The sequence below is a fragment of the Arachis duranensis genome, chromosome 6, assembly GCF_000817695.3.
Source record: "Arachis duranensis cultivar V14167 chromosome 6, aradu.V14167.gnm2.J7QH, whole genome shotgun sequence".
NCBI lineage: Eukaryota > Viridiplantae > Streptophyta > Magnoliopsida > Fabales > Fabaceae > Arachis > Arachis duranensis.
In genome coordinates this window covers 89,862,123-89,880,847 of record NC_029777.3, presented here as the reverse complement: position 1 = coordinate 89,880,847, position 18,725 = coordinate 89,862,123, and the positions used below count along the sequence as shown (strand labels likewise).

General features: G+C 36.4%; 1 protein-coding gene across 1 annotated transcript; it reads left to right on the top strand.

The window, feature by feature from the left end:
• The first annotated feature begins 8,333 nt into the window (after positions 1 to 8,333).
• LOC107470249 (uncharacterized) lies at positions 8,334 to 12,919 on the top strand. Its single transcript, XM_016089646.1, has 5 exons — positions 8,334 to 8,485; positions 8,595 to 8,664; positions 8,761 to 8,915; positions 9,777 to 10,034; positions 12,469 to 12,919. Exons 1-5 carry the CDS (start codon positions 8,334 to 8,336, stop codon positions 12,917 to 12,919), a joined length of 1,086 nt encoding a protein of 361 aa, XP_015945132.1.
• The last annotated feature ends 5,806 nt before the right edge of the window (positions 12,920 to 18,725 follow it).

The window sequence follows — 18,725 nt, the reverse complement described above, 5'->3', positions numbered from 1 at the left end:
AATTTAAATTACATCTCAAAAAAAGGAAAAGAATAAACGATATGTCAAATAGCATGGGACGATTAGAATGCATAAGCCAATATCGCATAATTAAAAGGAGCACTTAACATTTTCAAAGGTCTAAGGATCAATGTCATACCAAAACAATTTCAATGTCATGTCAAAGAGTACAGGATTCTTGAAAAGAAGTATAATGACTAGAATAGACGTTCCTAAAGATTCAAGTAGTAGTTTACAAATAAGAGGCAGACATATTGAGAGCTTAAAGAACTTCAATGGAGACGATGAGAAGAAAACTATGCATTTATTAGAATTGAATTCAAGCTGAATCAAGGTACAAGATTCACAAAAAAAGAGTGACCAAAGTCATGGACGTCGTTTACAAAATTCAAGAGAATGTATAGGAACGCAATCAAATGAAATGTCCACAAAGAATAGATAAACTTAAGAGGGAGTTAATCTTATCTTGTAAAAAGAGAAGATATGAAATAAACATTTAAAGGAATTAACAAAAGTATAAATATTTTTGTTACTTCGAAACATATTCAGGTTGAAATAAATTACATGAGGTTTGTAAAATGAAGGTTATTTAGAATAGAAACAAAATCTTCCTTCAAAAATCTCAGAGTATGCTTAGGTATATAATCAAACAAAGATATGCAAAAAATTGTAACAGGGTTGGAAGAAAAATTAAGTTGTTTTACGTCAAAACTATTTTTAAGGTAAAGATAGAATATGTAAAATTTGAAAGATGAAATTTAATTGGGCTAAGGACCAAGGGTAATTTCTCAAAAATCTCAGAAGATACTTAGGTATTTAGTCAATTAGAGGTATGTAGTGAAATTGTAGATAAAGGACGATACCCCAAGAAATTTAAGCAGACATATGTAGTTAGGATCAAACGAGAATGCATATGAACAAAGGGATATGGTTGGAAAATAATCAAGCTACTTTTCAAGAAAAAAAAATCTCAAATAAAAACTTCAAGGCACACCATGAAAGAACAAGTCACAAGTCATTAGGAGAATTTCAAGACACATAACAGAGTAACCTCGAGAATCAACTCCTAACATCGTGCGATATACATTACCTATTACTTCTATTTCGCCTATGATAACCCATTAACTTTTCCGTACACATAGACCATCAACATTAAGTTGGTCAGACTTAACATCAACATTTATGCAACGGTAGTTAACAATGTTAATCAAAAGACAGTCATGTGCATAAAGTTCTAATTCTTGTTATCTGGACAAGATCTACAACATGACAGACACTCAAAGTATGCAATGAAGTATAGTCAGTCCATTCTGAAGGCTTTAATCAGGATGAACTGCTCTGATACCATAATGTAACACCCTAACTTTTAACACCTCATGATCGTGCTAATAGTCAAGGCGTTACCTACATGTACTCCTTTAAATTCATACTATAGTTATTTAATATTGAGCCTTCACGAATATAACCCAATTTTTTATTATGAAATAGAAAAGTCTTTACTTGAAACCACTTAATCACATAATTATATCCACATAATAATAAATACATAGACTTATTCAAAATTTGATTTAATTACTTTTAATAAAATAATTTTTGAAAATAACGTCTTTAATGAATGAATAATTTGAAATTAACTCATAATAAGATTTTTCAAAAATTTGGGTCTTACAGGAATGGCAGAGCTCCGTGTAAGCTCTGGGACGCGCGGCTCCTCTCAGCATTCTTGCACTCACCAAGCCATCATAGTTTTTCGTCTATAGTGAGAAGCCTTGGTTCACCACCTACCGGTTCAATGCCTGCTCTCATCACTGAGCTGCACATCACCACAACGAAAGCAATATAGAAAATAATTTATGACGATTGGAAGCTGTCGATAAAAATAAATAATAATAACAATGTCCTCTCCATCAGTAAATCGTAGGTGTTGTAAAAAAATTAAGAAATTATTTATAGCATTCATAGTCCAGTAGTTAGTAAATTAAGGTGCTGTAAAAAATAAATTAAAATATTAATTTAATAGTATTGACAGTTAGGTGTGAAAGTAGGTAAGATGGCCTGTTATGTTTGCAACTTGGCTTACATTCGACTTGGCCTGCCCTGTCATAAAATAGTTTCAGCTTCAAGTAGATTTAAAAGCCTACAGTCAACTTTGTTAACAGGCTAGACTCAAGCTCACAAAATAATTTAATAGAACTGTCAAGCCAGTTTAAGCTTATTAAAATATAAATAAATATATAAATGATTTCTGATAATTAAAAAATTTGTTATATTTTATTATAAATTTTTCTATATTAAAGGTAAAAAATTATGTATATCAGACTTTTTATCAGGTTTCAATCCAGGCCAAGCTCAATAACAAGCTAGGCTTATTACTTTAAAAAAAAATCTACAATAAGCTATAAATCAGATTCAGCAGTAAATACATTACAAGCATGTTCTGTTAAGGGTAAAGTTTAGCTTGACTTATTTTCACCCCTTACTAATGGTCTAGTTGTTAGTAAAAAAATATTTTTTTTATAAAATTCATATTACAAACATCTTAACCGTCGATAAAATTGTTTCATTCTTTTGGTCCTATTTGTATAAGTTTATTATACATATTCATTACATTTTCAAGTGCCTATTATATCAATTATTTAAATAAAATTTTAAATAAAATAATATTATCAAAAATTAATTATTGAAAACTAAATAAATAGTAAATATACAACTTTATTCGAAACTCAAACACAAAGATAAAAAAATACAAGTCACTAAAATTGATAAATACAATAAAAAATGAAGCATGTACACATAATCGTCTGAAATGAACCCGCTATCATCATCACCCTTCATGACATGTCATCTTGTTACTAAGTTTATGGTGGCGGTGGCGTCGGAAACAATGAGGTGGAAGTGGAGAACGAATCACTAGAGCATCTTTGATGAGCACACTTCCATTTCTTCCACTCCTACTGGTAGAGTGTCTCCAGCTCTGCGTATCTTGTCCTATACTCCTCCAGCTAATAAATTTTTATTTTGGTCCTTAAAATTTAAAATTTTTCATAATGGTCTCCCAGATTTTGGTCCGAGTACCAATTTGGTCCCTCAACCCTTTCCGGCAATGAGTGAGCAAATAGAGGGTTGAGATGACAAAATCTTGCTATGCTGGACACTCCAACGATTATGTGACATGGCAATATTTGGTCCCTGAAATCCTAACTTTCTTGTTCTTCTCTTCCTGCTCCCTTTTCGTCCTTCTCCTCTCGCTTCTCCTTTTCTACTTCCTTGTCTTCCACCCGACCCATTCCTTTCTCTTTGACTTCCTCTTCACCTTTGCCTTCTCCGCCATGCTCTTTCTCCTTTTCTAACACGATCTCTCCTCCTTGAACTTTCTAATCCATTTTTTCTCACATTGTTTTGGAAATCCAGCTGCTAATGCCCCTTTTCAAATATCAATCGTCTACCCAATTTTTGTAAACATTGTTTACTTAAATTGATATGAACAAACTAGAAATAGAAATAAAAAATTCTAAAAGTAGATAATATGACCATAGTGCAAGGCCACCAAATGGTGACTCCTAATATCATTACAATTTGATAGATAAAACAAGTGATGAAAAGCATAAAGAAAAATAAGACGAGAAAAAAAGCTTACATTTTACCAAGATTATATATAGTAAGAATGTAATCACCTAAAACTACACAAATATTTAAAATCAGTTTTACCATCTATCCCGAATGAGGGAGGGGAATAAAGCATGCGAATATTCATTATTTTTGGAAGCTCCAATGATAAAGGGTCAACATTTTTGCTCTTTTAACAAAAAGCTATGTTAACATTATAAATTTAATTAGCTTGTGAAAAAAGCTAACTAAACCCTCCCTGATAAACACATTAAACCAATAAAGAAAAGCCAAAAAGGATCAAAATATTGATGCTAAAGACTCCATTAGAAATGAAGAAGATATCATAAAATATCAAGGCATATATGTGATGATAGCATAAATTAGTTTTATTATTTACTTTATATATATGATTAAATCACACCAATGTTATTTTAAGAAAAATTATACCATTTATATGCACTAAATTTTGTGAAATTGAACATCAATAAGACTGACAACTCATATTTATGGATATTTGAAACTCTTATATATTACTATCAATTTTGATCTATAAAAGAGTATGTATAATGATTTTAGATTAATATAAAATTTTATATATTTGATCTACAATGTACAACCTTCTAATCTAACCTATTCAAAGTAATAATTTTGATATAATTCTAGTTTCTATTTTATCCTCTCCATCCAGATAACAGAATTGGATTGAATTTAGGAATTTAAAAACATATTGAAGCTACTGTAATCACCCTAAGCTAAATAGTGTAGGAATCATCTCACCCCAAGCTATTGTGTTAATAAAAATGAGAGCTTATGCAAGCTTTATTTAAAGTATTTATAGTGCAATCCAAAGAACCACAACCATTCATTATTTTAATATTTGTGACCATAAAAAAATCTACTCTACCTACTCCACTTGCTATTACTGGAATAATACAAGTAATTATTGATAGAAATGAAGGTCTAGGAAAAGATTGACTGAGACTTTAAGAGATGATGAAAGATGGTGAAGTGGAGGTAGCAAGGTTCAAGGATGATAGGTGAGGGTGAGGAGGATTCACTTGCTCCAAGTCACAGAGGGTTAGAGAAGCAAAGGACAAGTTAGGAGGCAAAGAGAAAGTGAGGTAGTTGAGTGAGGGAGCGGCGATGCCAGCAAACTGATAGTGATTGGTGAGTGAGGGATGCAATATATTGAGGTTAAAAAGGAGAGATTGTGTTAGAAAAAGGAAAGAAGCACGACAGAGAAGGCGAAAACGAAGGCAAAGGCAGAGAAGAAGTCAAGCAGAAAGGAATGGGTTGAGTGAAAGATAAAAAGTAGAAAAGTGAAGCGAGAGGATAAGGACAGTGCAAAGAAGAAGAAGAAGAAATGGGTTAGGATTCCAGAGACCAAATGCGGTCCAAAATCAAATGTTGCCATGTCACCTAATTATTGGAGTGTTCAACGTGGCAAGATTTTGCCACCTCAACACTCTGTTTGCTAACTCATCGTCAGAAAGGGTTGAAGGACTAAGTTGTTGCCCGGACCTAAATCTGGGTGACCATTATGGGAAATTTTAGATTTTGAGGACCAAAATGGGTAATTACGCAAATCTCAATGACCAAAATGGAGATTTACTCCTCCTCCAGCTCTTGCACCAAGTAATGTGTTAGTTCTCTGTTGAGCAGGATAACCTGCTCCCTAATGTCAATCAGTTCGCTAGTAATGGCTCAACATTGAAAAAACGCGGTGTAATGACAATGGAGACCCATCCGACCCGTAGACCATCTCCCACTTGTGTCTGCCTACAATCTTTGTCCACAAGGCATCCTTCAAGACTAGAGGGGACTCTGGGCTTGCTCAGTTATCTGTATCATAAAGTTCTTATAGGCCTTCTCTATTTTCCAGGAGAATAAGTGCTCATTTCATTGTTGAGGAGGTTTAACATGATTTAAATATAAACCATAAACTCAAATAACTTTGGCCCGCCAATGTGTTTTTTTTTTGAAAAAAAAAACTAAATCCATGAAACATATAATTTCATAAATATTTCAATAATCGTATAATTTTTTATTTACCTTTGTATCCTCTAATTTGATTTTTTTTTTTACCAAACTTAGCCCTAATTTTTCTAAATTTACTAACACACGCACACCACGGTCTTTTTACCACTTACTTTCAAACACACACACGAACACACAAAAAAAGAAAAGGAAGCAAAGAAAAGAAAGAAACTCAAAGAAAGGGAGAAGAGAAGAAAGAAGAAAGGGAAGAGAGAATAGGGAGGAAACGGCAAGAAAGGGTGGTGTCATCGTCGTTGCAATCATGACGGTGAGAAAAAGATAAAAATAAAGACAAAGACAAAGAGAGAGGGAGCCACCGTTGTCGTGATTATGGCTTAGAAGTAGTTCTTGATTTTAAAAATAAATAGTTAGGTATTGTGTAGTTGAACAATGATAGAGTTGCAATTGGTAATGTGTAGGAAAGTGTAGGACTTGGAATTGAGTATGTTTGGATTTGGTTTGGTTTGGAGTTTTGGAAAACTAGAGAACCTAGCATTTTTTAATAAAACCTTGTTTTTAACCAACTTCAAAGAGCCATAGCTTGTGCTCCAGACCCTCATTTTTTATGAAATTTGATTTAAATGAAAGTTGGGTCCGAGAGGTTTAAGACGTTTGAAGAAGGATGAAAAAGTTTTAAAACGAAAAAGTTATGTGCGTTTGAAGTTCGGTATAAAAATCTAAATTTTGAAGCTTTTAAAAATTTTCAAAGGTTTTCAAGGCATGCGTACGCGGACAGCGCATGCGACGTGAGGATTAGTTGCTGCCAAGGACTCTCGTGTACGCGACACTGGCATGCGTACGCGAGAATGGCATTTTTACAAGCATGCGTACGCGGCATGTTGCATGCGACGCGAGCCTCCCATTATGTTTTGAGGATTCGCGTACGCAAATAGAGCATGCATATGTGACTTGGACAATTTGACACCCATGGGTATGCGAGAGGGGGCGTGCGTATGCATGACGCGTATTTTGCTGAAAACTTATTTTTTAAGACTTTGATTGTTCCTCTAGCTTTCCAACCTTCTTTAATTACTACTTTAGGCTCATAACTAGTGATTAGGCTTTGAGACTGGTGAAGATGGGTTAGGTGACTTAAATTAGATATTTTCTGTTATGATTTTAGAAGACAGTGACTTAGACCCGAGATGTAATGTGGATAGATTAGTTATGTGAGTTGATGGAGCACTAGATTGATGATGAATTTGAGAAATTGAGAATTGATGATGGTTATGATGAGTTTAGAACTTGGAGAGGTATGATGAACTCATTGATACTAATATTGAATTACTGATATTGTTGTTAATATGTTTATGTGCCTGGCAAGGATGGTGGTTAATCCCGCTTGTCGAGGTCGAGATCCATGAGATTATTGATAAGTCACTATGCATCTCGGGCAAGGTCAGTGGTGGATCCCGCTTGTCGAGGTTGCGATGCTGGTGTAAGAATGGTGGTTAATCACGCTTACGTTAAGAATAATGTGAGGACTGAGACTGAGTATCCCGCTCGCATCCTTTCGAATCACTGCAGTGTGCTGGGCACTATACCCTTGGATAGTGTGCTAGGCACTATATCGCTGGGGTACCAATTATTCATTATGTGCATCTTCTATGTGTTTTTCTACTTTGATTACTTGCATCTATTGCCTAAATGTATAACATGCTTACTTGTTTCTTGAATTACATGCTGTAAATGTATATTACTTGTGTTTTACTTACTTGTATCTACCTGTGTTTTCTACTGGGATTGAGAAAGTTCGGTAGGCAGATCGTATGGAGGATAGGATGGCGAAGGCTATGGAACAATGGTGTTTCTGTTAGTTTATAATTTCCTTAAATTAGATTATCCTGTTATTAGTTTAAGTTATATGTTTCATTAAGCTTGCATATCTTTATATCAGTGTGAAGTCCTAGGATTACCTCTAGCATTCCACAACCTTATGTCTTATCTATTGGACACTGTTACTATGTTGAGAACCTCCGGTTCTCATATCATATGTTGTTGTTATTTTTCAAATACAGGTCGCAACCCACCTCGGTGAGTTTGCGGGATGGTGACAAAGCCAAAGATCGCTTTTATCTTTTGTATTTTGGTTATTTTGTTGTAGTATCTCTCTCACTTTTGTATATTGCAGTTGTTAACTTAAAGGCTTACTTTGTGAGACAGGATGTTGCTATTTTATTTCAAAAACTATGTTATATTCTATTTGAGCTAGCCGACATAAACAATGCAGGCTATGACTAGTTCTGTTTTGTATACTATATTTTGTATATATATATCGTGTGTGAACGCTTTGTGCTTTTGTATCTCTATTTTCTACATCGTTGAGCTTTATTTCTTCATCTGACTTCTTGTATTATTACTTCCTTCCATATATATTAATGTATGAGCTTTAAAAATGTCGTGTCACTTTGTTATCCTTTCCTTTACAACTAGAGGTAAGGCTTAGGGTGATAGGGTGTTACACTTAGTGGTATCAGAGTAGTTCATCCTCGTGAGTCTGAGAGATGGATCGATTGTGCTTCATTGAATACTTTAGGTCATTTTTCTTTTATGTTATTTAGGATAACTATTTGATATGCATAGCATGCTAGTTTGTGAGTGTCTTTTTTGGATAATTGAAGCACTAAGCTTGAGATATTGAGACTGATCACCTTGATATCGATTGTTTGGCGTAGATAGGGCCCTAAATGGCAACTCGTGAAAGAGGTCGATCACGTACACGGAGAGATAATGAGGATGACGAACCGGCCGATAACCATGCCGAGTTCATGACGGCAATAACTAACTTAGATAACTCGATGCAAACGAGTGCTGCTACCGTTACTCAAGCTATGGAAAGGTTGGGGGAAACTAATAGGAAATAGGAATGGAGAAGGGACCAAAAATAATTTAGGAGGTGCTCTAATGACATTAGCTGCTTTCTTAAAGGTTAATTCGCCAACTTTCAGAGGAACGACAAATCCTACTGAAGCAGACAACTGGTTCCAAGTCGTGGAGCATGCACTGCATACTCAGCATGTCCCAAATACTCAATTCGTGGAATTTGTGGCTTATCAACTGATGGGAGAAGCTTAACATTGGTGGTAGAGATAATTCCGACTGTTGTAACTTCAGAATGCAGATATTCTATGGGAGTTGTTTTGGGCTACTTTCTACAGGAAGTATTTCCCGGAATCAGTAAGAGACGCTAGAGAGTTGGAGCTTATGCAGCTGAAGCAAGGTTTGATGTTTGTAGTCGAGTATATCAGTAAGTTTGAGGATTCTCAAGGGTATGTCAAGGAGCTCCTGAGTCTTATGAGGGTTGGAAATGCATAAAGTACCAAGGAGGTCTTACGGAAAATATTATGAGTGTTGTGGCTCCATTGGAGATTCAGAGATTTTCTTAGTGAACAAAGCAAGGGTTATTAAGGATTATGCTAATAAAGTGGCATTGCCAAGGGATACTCATGGAGGCATCAAAAATCGAGGCCGTAAATAGCATTTTCAGCCTAGAGCCCAAAACTTCAAAAGGGGAGGACACACTTCTCAATACCCCCAAGGTCAAGAAAACTTCAGGATAGCCAACTATGATCAATTTCATAAGAAAAAGGAAGAGTTGGATGCTTTGCTTATGGATTGCCTGGACACATGTCAAGGGATTACCCTCGTGGGAGAAACCAGAATGCAGGTCAGAACCAAAAACAAGGCTGAGTATTTGCTATGAATGCCAATGATGCTGCTAAGTCGGATCCTTTGATGAGAGGTAAATGTTTAATTGGTGACAAGATATTAATTGTTTTGTATGATACGGGAGCTTCAAATTCATTAATTGTATTTGATAAGGCTGTTGAACTAAGGTTAAAAATCTCAGACTTAGCTTTTGATTTGCATGGGCATACCCCGTCTCAAACAGTTGTGACTAGATTAGGTTGTAGACAGATACCTTCCAAGATTGAGGATAGATCTTTTGCTCATGACTTAATTTATTTGCCGATGGTTGGGTTGGAAATTATTTTGGGGTTTGATTGGTTGTCAAAGAACCAAGTGCTGTCAGATTGCTTCGAGTGATCGATTTGATTTATGTCGGAAGGAGAAGGAGGAGTAGTTGTAGCTAAGGGTTATTACCTGAACTCTGTAATGGTGAACTGTAGTGGGGAGGAACGTCATAGTTATATACTTTTGGCTGCAAATGCATCAGGCGATGAGCAGGAGCTAGATCGAATTCCCATAGTTAAAGAGTTTCTTGAAGTGTTTCCTGAAGATATTCTCGAATTTCCACCTCAAAGGAAAATTAAATTTGCGATAGACTTGGTGCCAAGAGGCAGACCAATGTCAATTGCATCGTATAGAATGACTTCGATAGAGTTGGTTGAACTTAAGACTCTGTTGGATGATCTTCTGAATAAGAGGTTTGTTTGACCAAGTGTGTCTCTGTGGGGAGTGCCAGTTTTATTAGTGAAAAAGAAAGATAGAGGAATGCGAATCTGTGAGGACTACTGACAGTTGAACAGAGTGACGGTGAAGAATAACTCTCCAATACCGAGGATCGATGATTTAATGGACCAATTTCAATGAGCTAGGGTGTTCTTGAAGATTGATTTGAGGTCAAGTTACCATCAGATAAGAGTGAAGGAGAAGGATATCTCGAAGACATCATAGAACACGCTATGGTCACTATGAATACGTAGTGATGTCTTTTGGGTTGACAAATGTGCCTGCTGTATTAATGGATTACATGAACAGAGTATTTTGTCCCTTTTTGGATAAGTTATTGGTGGTGTTCATAGATGACATCTTGGTTTATTCAAAGACAGTGAAAGAGCATGAAGATCATCTAAGGATTGTGTTACAAATTTTAAATGAGTGAAAGTTGTATACAAAGTTGTCGAAGTGTGAATTCTTGAAGGTAGAAGTAAAGTTCTTAAGGCATGTGGTGAGTTGATAAACCACAATTTTATGGTTTATTTTGGATTGAATTTAGTGGATTTTGTCAACTCTTTTCACACTTTTTCATATTAATTGCATACTTTTATGATTTCTTCCTAATTATGCTTTAAGAATTAAAAAATGCTTCCTAAGCCTTAAAGATGTTAATTTTTAATTTTCTTCTATTACCATTCTATACCGTGATACGTTTGTTGAGTGATTTAGGGTCTATAGGACAAAAGTAGAAGGAACATGAAGAATTGAAATTTTGAGGATCTAGCGCTCGCGCATATGCATGGCATGCATGACATGAAGCACGTAATTTTCTTAGAATTCCATGTGGCAGCGATTTCTGGACCTTTCTTGGGCCCAAATCAACTCAATTTTGAAAGGAAAACAACCAAAAATTGAAGGGGGAATGGAGGCAATCAAGCATACACACATTTTACTTAATTTTAAACTAGTTTTTATTCCTAGGTTTCTAGAGAGAGAAACTCTTCCTTCTCTCTAGGGTTTTAGTGAACTTTGATTACATTTTTGTCCCAATTCCTCATTTGGGTCTTGTTGAATTTCCATTTTGTTGCTTTAATTGTAGTTTTACTAGTTCAATCTCACTTAGAAACTTTGTTAGCTATTCTCTCTTAGTTTGTTGGTTTATGAATATTGTTAATTTTGAATTTCTATTAATGCATTGAAGTTTTCATGATTTCTATATGTTAATTGAGTTGTGATCATTGCTAATTAGTAGTGGATAGATTTAATTATGTTCAATTTTCTCAATTATATGATGTTCCTTTTGCTTGCTCACCATGTATTTAATAGAATGTTTACTTTGACTATGGAGTAGATTTTCTTTCTGGGCTTGGGGTTGAGTAATTGGATATCCTTGAGTTGTTACTGTCCAATTCTAGTTGGTAATTGAGAGTTGTTAATTGATTTGGTTTCCACTACAGCTAATTTTTCACTAAATCAAATTAGTGACTTGTCTAGGACTTGTGGATTAAAATCAATTATGCTTACTTGACTTTCCTTCAATGTTAGAGAATAACAAAGTAGGAATAGTCTTGCCAATTATCATGTTTGTGGTTAACAATAAGGATAGGAAGCCTAGTTCTCACCCCTAGCCAAGGTCCTTTAGATTAATTGATTGCCATTCCTTTTTGTTGACTTCAATTTCTTAGCTCTTTTACCATAATTTTGTGTTCCTTAGTTGCATACCATTTTATTGTTATCATCTTAGTTACATTCTTGTTAGATAGTCAATTGCTTGTTTGGTGTTTCTAATTGTCACATTTTAATTGTTAATTGTTATTTGCTTTTGGATTCTAGTCATTTTACTTTTTCCGCAAGAAATTCAAAACCCTCCAATTTTTCTAATCAATGATGTGCACTCAATTGCAAGTCCTAGGAAAAATGATCCGAGATCCTACTCCCAGTAATTAATTTGATTCTTGTGACACTCTTCTAAACTTTGATTGGGGATCACTGGTCAGTTTAGATGACATTTGAGTTTGAGAACCTTGGAATTTTCTAGACTGGCATTTATCCTTTGTCATGAGTAGAAGAGGAATAGCAATGAATCCTTTAAAGTTTGGGGCGGTAATCGTTACCGATGACTAAGCTAACTCGGAAGGATATACTGTTTGTGTGGACGTCAGAATGCGAAGAAAGTTTCCAAACCTTGAAAGAGAAGTTGACTTCAGCGCCAGTTTTAATTTTAACCGAACCACACGAACCATTTGAAGTTTATTATGATGCCTTACTGAAAGGCTTGATTTGTGTGTTAATGCAACACTAGAATGTGTTAGCTTATGCTTCACGTTAGCTAAGACCACATGAGGTGAATTATCCAATTCATGATTTGGAATTGGCGGCAGTTGTGTTTGCTTTAAATATTTGGAGGCACTATTTGTACAGAGTTAAGTTCCGAGTCTTTTCTGATCACAAGAGTCTCAAGTACATCTTTGATCAGAAAGAGCTCAATATGCGCCAAGGAAGATGGATGGAGCTACTGAAGGATTATGATTTTGAGTTAAGTTATCACCCTTGGAAGGCTAACATTGTAGCAGATGCCTTGAGCAAGAAGTCATTGGCTGTTTCCTGGATAAGGATTAAAGAGGAGCAATTGGTAAACAAGTTTGCGGAGCTTAAGTTGGACATTGGTAAAGTTGACAGAAAAGCCTGTTTGAATAAGTTGCATATCTCAAGAACATTCAAGACAGAAATTCAGAGGCCCAACAAGACGAGCAGGAGCTTTAGAAAATGTTCCAATCGATTGGTAAAGAAAGGCAAGGAGAGTTCACTAAGGACGGTGAAGGTATATGGAAATATAAGGGGAGGATCTGTGTGCCAGATGTTGGGAGTTTGAGGCAAGAGTTGTTGTCGGAAGCTCATAAATGCGGATTCTCTATTCATCCAGGAAGTACAAAAATGTACCACGATTTGAAGAAAATATTTTGGTGGCCTAGAATGAAAGGTGATGTAGCTTCAGTTGTATCTAAGTGTTTGACGTGTCAGAAGGTGAAGATAGAGCATTGGAGACCTTCAGGAATGCTACAACTCTTGAAATTCCTCAATGGAAGTGGGAAGGAGTTGCTATGGACTTTGTAACAAGTTTGCCGATGACTAGGTCAGGATTTGATGCAGTTTGGATGATCATGGATCGCTTAACCGTTTGCTCACTTTCTACCTATCCAAGTGAACTATTCACTAGAGGAATTGATGAGACTGTACATTAAGGAGATAGTGAGGTTGCACGGTATACCAACAATGATAGTGTCAAACCGAGATCCCCATTTTGCATCAAGATTTCGAGGAGCTTTTTCAGAAAGCTTTCGGTACGAGACTATGTCTCAGCACTGCGTATCATCCACAAACTGACAAACAATTGAAAAGAACTATTCAGATATTAGAGGATATGTTAAGGGCGTGTGTATTGGATCAATTGGGAAGTTAGGACCATTACATGCCATTGGTGGAGTTTACGTACAACAATAGCTTTCATGCAAGCATTAGGATGGCTCCGTATGAAGCTTTGTATGGACAAAAATGCCAGTCTCCACTGTGTTGGTATGAAACCGATGAATCAAGTGTATTGGGACTAGATTTGGTAGCAGAGACCACTAAGAAAATCAAGCAAATTCGAGCTAGGATTCTGACTTCACAAAACTGACATAAGAGTTATGTAGATAAGAGGAGAAAGCCATTAGAATTTGAAGAGGGTGAACATGTATTCTTAAAGGTTACTCCAACAACTGGATTGGAAGGGCGATCGAGACGAAGAAGTTGAATTCGAGGTACATAGGGCCTTTTGAAGTGTTAAGGCTAGTCGGTCTGGTGGCTTATCAAGTGGCCTTGCTTGTCTAACCTACATGACGTATTTCATGTGTCACAACTCCGTAAGTATACATCAGATGCGACTCATGTGTTAGAGCCTAAATCGGTTGAGTTGAAGGAGAACCTGACTTTTCAAGTCATGCCAGTGAGAATTGATGACACTAGTGTGAAGAAGTTGTGCGAAAAAGAAGTTCTATTGGTAAAGGTAGCTTGGAAGAGAGGTAGAATGAAAGAGCACACTTAAGAATTGGATTCAGAGATGTGGAAGGATTATCCTGCGTTATTCTCAGATAATTCTTAAATTTTGGAGACAAAATTTCTAGTTTGGTGGGGAGAATGTAAGAACCAGAAGTTATTAACCGATTAATTAACGTAAAAATAATAATTTAATTCCTCGGAATAAGTTTTAAAATTTAGAAATATTAATTAGAAAGTTTAAATGTGAGATTTAAATTCAGTAGATTTTTCCGAGTGGGAAAATGTAATTTTGTGCAGAAAATTGCGTAAAAATGTGTACTAGTAATTTAGTTAGTAGTACTGGCTTAAGTCTGTTTGGTACTATGTGAGAGAAAATAAAATTGTAGAAAAACTTGGAAAAATATTTAGAATTGAAAACTAAGTGCTAAGTCTAAAGATTTTGGACCAAAGTTTGGCTAAACGAACCAAAAATGCTAAACGGTTGGACTGGGCCCAAGTTGAGTCCAAGACCAACATATAAATATACTCATTAAAGGCCATTTGGCATCATTCACCCCATAAACAACACAAGAACACAGCTGAGAATTGAGAAGGGGGAAGAAAACCTAAATACTATTCATCATCTTCTTCTTTTGATCATAACTTGAGCTACGATACTCTAATTTGCGTCCCGTTTGTGGTCACGCATAGCACTCGTCAAGCCCGTCATTTCTAGATAAACAAAGTAGTAGGGAACTCACACTTTCTTGCCCATTTCTCTTCCCTAACAATTTTGTGATTTTGGATTTAGTTATTGAGTAGATTCTTTGATTTTGGTTATTTAAGGGTAATCTAGCATTGGGTTATTGTTGGATTTTGTCCCTAATACTGTCGAATAAGGTAAGTTACTTTGAAACCCTTGTGATTTGGTATATTTGTGAACCCTAGGATTGATTTTGGTATATTGCATGATATTAGATTGAAATTTGTAATTATTGGAGTTGGTCTTGACAATTGGATTGAACTTTGGTGGCTGGAGTTTTGTTGCTAGTGTGGGAATCGGCCAATGTATAGTTTTGATTTTCTTTAGTTAATATGTAATATTTCGTGAAACTTAGGCTAGGGGGCCTTAGGATAGGATTGAATTGAAGATGATTGTTTATGCTTATTCAATGTTGATAAATATTGATGTCGAGGATGAGTATTGACTATTATTGATGTTAATGACAATTGATGATTATTGTGAGTTTCAATGATGTTAAATGGAGGAATAATGATTTGTGATGGTTCGGATTGGTACTTGTTGATAGTGGTTGTGTATGAGGAAAATTATAGAAGTGGTTGTTGATTTTGGAATTAAATGGTTAGGTGTTGTGTGGTTGAACAATGATAGAGTTGCAATTGGTAATGTGTACGAAAGTGTAGGATTTGGAATTGAGTATGTTTGGATTTGGTTTGGTTTGGAGTTTTGGAAAACTAGAGAACCTTACAATTTTTAATAAAACCTTATTTTTAACCAACTTCAATAGAGCCATAGCTGGTTTTTAATAGAACCTTGCAATTTTGAAAGTTGGATCTTAGAGGTTTAAGGCGTTTGAAGAACGGATGGAAAATATTTTATAACAAAAACTTTATGCACCTTTGAAGTTTAGTATAAAATTTTTCAAAGGTTTTCAAGACATGCGTACGTAGAGAGTGCACACGACGCGAGGATTGGCTGCTGCCAAGCACTCTCGCGTACGCGAGACTGGCATACGTACGTGAGAATGGTATTTTTTCAGCCATGCGTATGTGGCATGTTGCACACGACGCGAGCCTCCCGTTCTGTTTTGATGTCTTGCACACACGAATGGAGCATGCATACACGACTTGGACAATTTGACACCCATGTATATGCGAGAGGAGGCGTGCGTATGCATGACCCCTATTTTGCTAAAAAAAACTTTTTTTTAACACTTTGATTGTTTCTCTAACTTTCCAACCTTCTTTAATTACTACTTAAGGCTCATAACTAGATATTTTCTGTTATGATTTTAGAAGACAATTCACTAATCATGCTACATTGAAATACTTGCTAACCAAATAGGATTCAAAGCCAAGATTGATTAGGTGGGTTCTTCTACTCCAAGATTTTGACATAGAGATAAGAGATAGAAAGGGGGTAGAAAATCAAGTTGCTGACCACCTCTCTAGAATCCCTTGTGAAGATCATGAAGCATTCAACCCTTGTGTAAATGAATACTTCCCTGATGAGCAACTATTGATGATACAAAAAGCCCAATGGTTCATTGACACAGCCAATTTCAAAGCCATTGGAGCAATGCCTCATTCATTGAACAAGAAACAAATAAGGAAGTTAATTTATGATGCTAAGTACTACCTTTGGGATGAGCCTTATCTCTTCAAAAGGTGTTCTGATGGAATGATAAAAAGATGCATATCACATGAAAAAGGTCAGGAGGCGTTATGCTATTGTCATAGCTCACAATATAGAGGTCATTTTGGAGGAGAGAGAACTACTGCAAAGGTGCTTCAATGTAGCTTCTTTTGGCCAACAATATTTAAAAATTCAAGAAAATTTGTTAGGAGATGTGGTGAGTGTTAGAGAGCAGGAAGCTTGCCACAAAGGAATGAGATGCCTCAGAATTACATACTAGAATTAAAATTGTTTGATGCATAGGGCATTAATTTCATGGGACCACTCCTAACCTCATACTCAAACAATTATATTCTAGTTGCTATGGACTATGTTTTCACATGGGTAGAGACAATTCCCTCTCCAGCAAATGACAATAAGATAGTTATCAACTTTCTAAGAAATAACATTTTCAACAGATTTGGTGTGCCTAGAGCCTTGATCAGTGATATAGGGAGCAGTTCCGAAGGTTACCTAAAACTGTAGGTCGATCTCGGACGAGATCTTCTGCACTGGTCGGAGCTGTTATGTTCAACTTGATGATGGTGACTGGTGCCGCCGTGTCCGACTTGTTGGACTTGGTGGTGGTGCTGATCCTTCATCACCGGAGGGTGGTGGTACCTGCAAGGGACTCCGATGCCTAAGTTAGCAAGGGTATTAAGCAGGTTTTTTGTAGAATTAGTGTATGAGTTATACCTGGGTGCTCCAGTGTATTTATAATGGTGTGGAGTGATCTTCCTTTGAGAAAAGATAGATATCTTATCTTATTTTTGAGTGAAGTCATCTTTATCTTCTAAGGGAACCGCCCTTATCTTTCTAGGCTTGGGTTGCCTTTAGATTTGGGTCGTGTTCCTCTGTTTGGGCCTTCTTGGGTCTCTGTAGTGGTCTGGCCGACCTCTTTTATAAAGAGGTCGGGTAGTCCTGGTCTGAACAGGTCGGTCAATTTGTCGTTTGATCAGCCCGGGTCGAACAGCTCGACCTCAGGCATGAACAGTGCCCCTACTTGACCGTGGTCTTCCTCTTGAGGTTGTGTCTTTTAAGGCGTTCGACCTCTTCTGGAGAAGCCGAGCTCGAGCATTTTTTGTTGGTCTGGGTCTTTTTTTGAATGCGAAGCGTTTTCCTTCACTCCTTTTAGTTTGAAATGCGCGTTTCTTGCTTTGGGAACATGCAAGGTTTTTTTTAATGCCCATTTAATTCCTCTTTTGCCGTTTCCCTCTTTTCATTTTGAATTGACAAAAAGATTTTGCTTTCAGTCTTCTCTCGCTTCATAAGACCCCATTTTTACTCTTCTGTCTTCTGCTTTTCGGCGACTATTCATTTCCGCTTGCTCCCAAGCTCTCACATCTTCGTGCTTTCTCTCATTTTTTGAAGGTGACTATCTGGTGCGGCCTTGTTGTTGCTTCAATCTTTCGGCATTTATTGTCTCCTTACTACTACAGGTTAGTATCCTTTCTTCTACGTCGTTCTTTTTTCGCCTGACTTTGAGAAAGTGTTGGTTCTTTGTTTGGGAAAAGTTTGAATCTTTGTCGTTGTGTCTGATTAGCGTTGTAATGTGTGTTTTGTAGAGTTTTTTCTGACTTTACGTGAATCTTTTTGCATTTCCTGATAGTTGATGCTTTTAAGGCTTTGCCTTTTGTTACTGTCTCTGATTGTGTCTTCTTGATTTGGAACTTTTTGAAATGATGAACCGTTTGGTTCTGAGAAAGGAAGCACCTTTAATGCTTTCCTCATTGTATGTCTGGTGTTTTGATAGTTTGCTTTACTGATAGGCTGTTTGATGGCACCTTCTGTCTTTTTTTGTGAACTGTCGCTGTCAAAGGAGAACTGTATTCTTTGTTTGAGAGATGTCGGGGTTGTAGGTCGTAGATTTTCCTGAAACCTTACTCTGTTATTGCCTCCAAAGGATGCCCCTGGACCCTGGGTTATGTCCTGGGGTTTCCTTTTGTTATTGCTTCTGCCCTGTGTGCCTTAGGTTGAGTTATATCTCTTTCGTCCGAGCTGTTTTCTTTGTTATGCCCGAGCTGTTTATTTAGTAATCCTCTCTCTATTTTCTTTGCTGTAGGGCTAGTTGACCATGTCTTCTCGCAAAAATATTGTCGAGACATCTTCCAAGGTCCCCGAGGGTATGTCCGACTGGCTGGATTCCCTTGTCCTGATGTGTGTTTTCGTAGTGAATTCTGAGTTCTACGCGGAGCTTAGAAAACATCACCGAATCTGTAGTAATGGAGATCAGGAGAAGAACTAC

Bases quoted from the DNA above. Each gene is read 5' to 3' on its own strand.
- LOC107470249 (XM_016089646.1), top strand. From the start codon at position 8,334: ATGGCAACTCGTGAAAGAGGTCGATCACGTACACGGAGAGATAATGAG. The intron at 8,486-8,594 runs GTTGGGGGAAAC...GCCAACTTTCAG, and splicing joins GTTACTCAAGCTATGGAAAG to AGGAACGACAAATCCTACTG. The intron at 8,916-9,776 runs GTATGTCAAGGA...GGTGAACTGTAG, and splicing joins AAGTTTGAGGATTCTCAAGG to TGGGGAGGAACGTCATAGTT.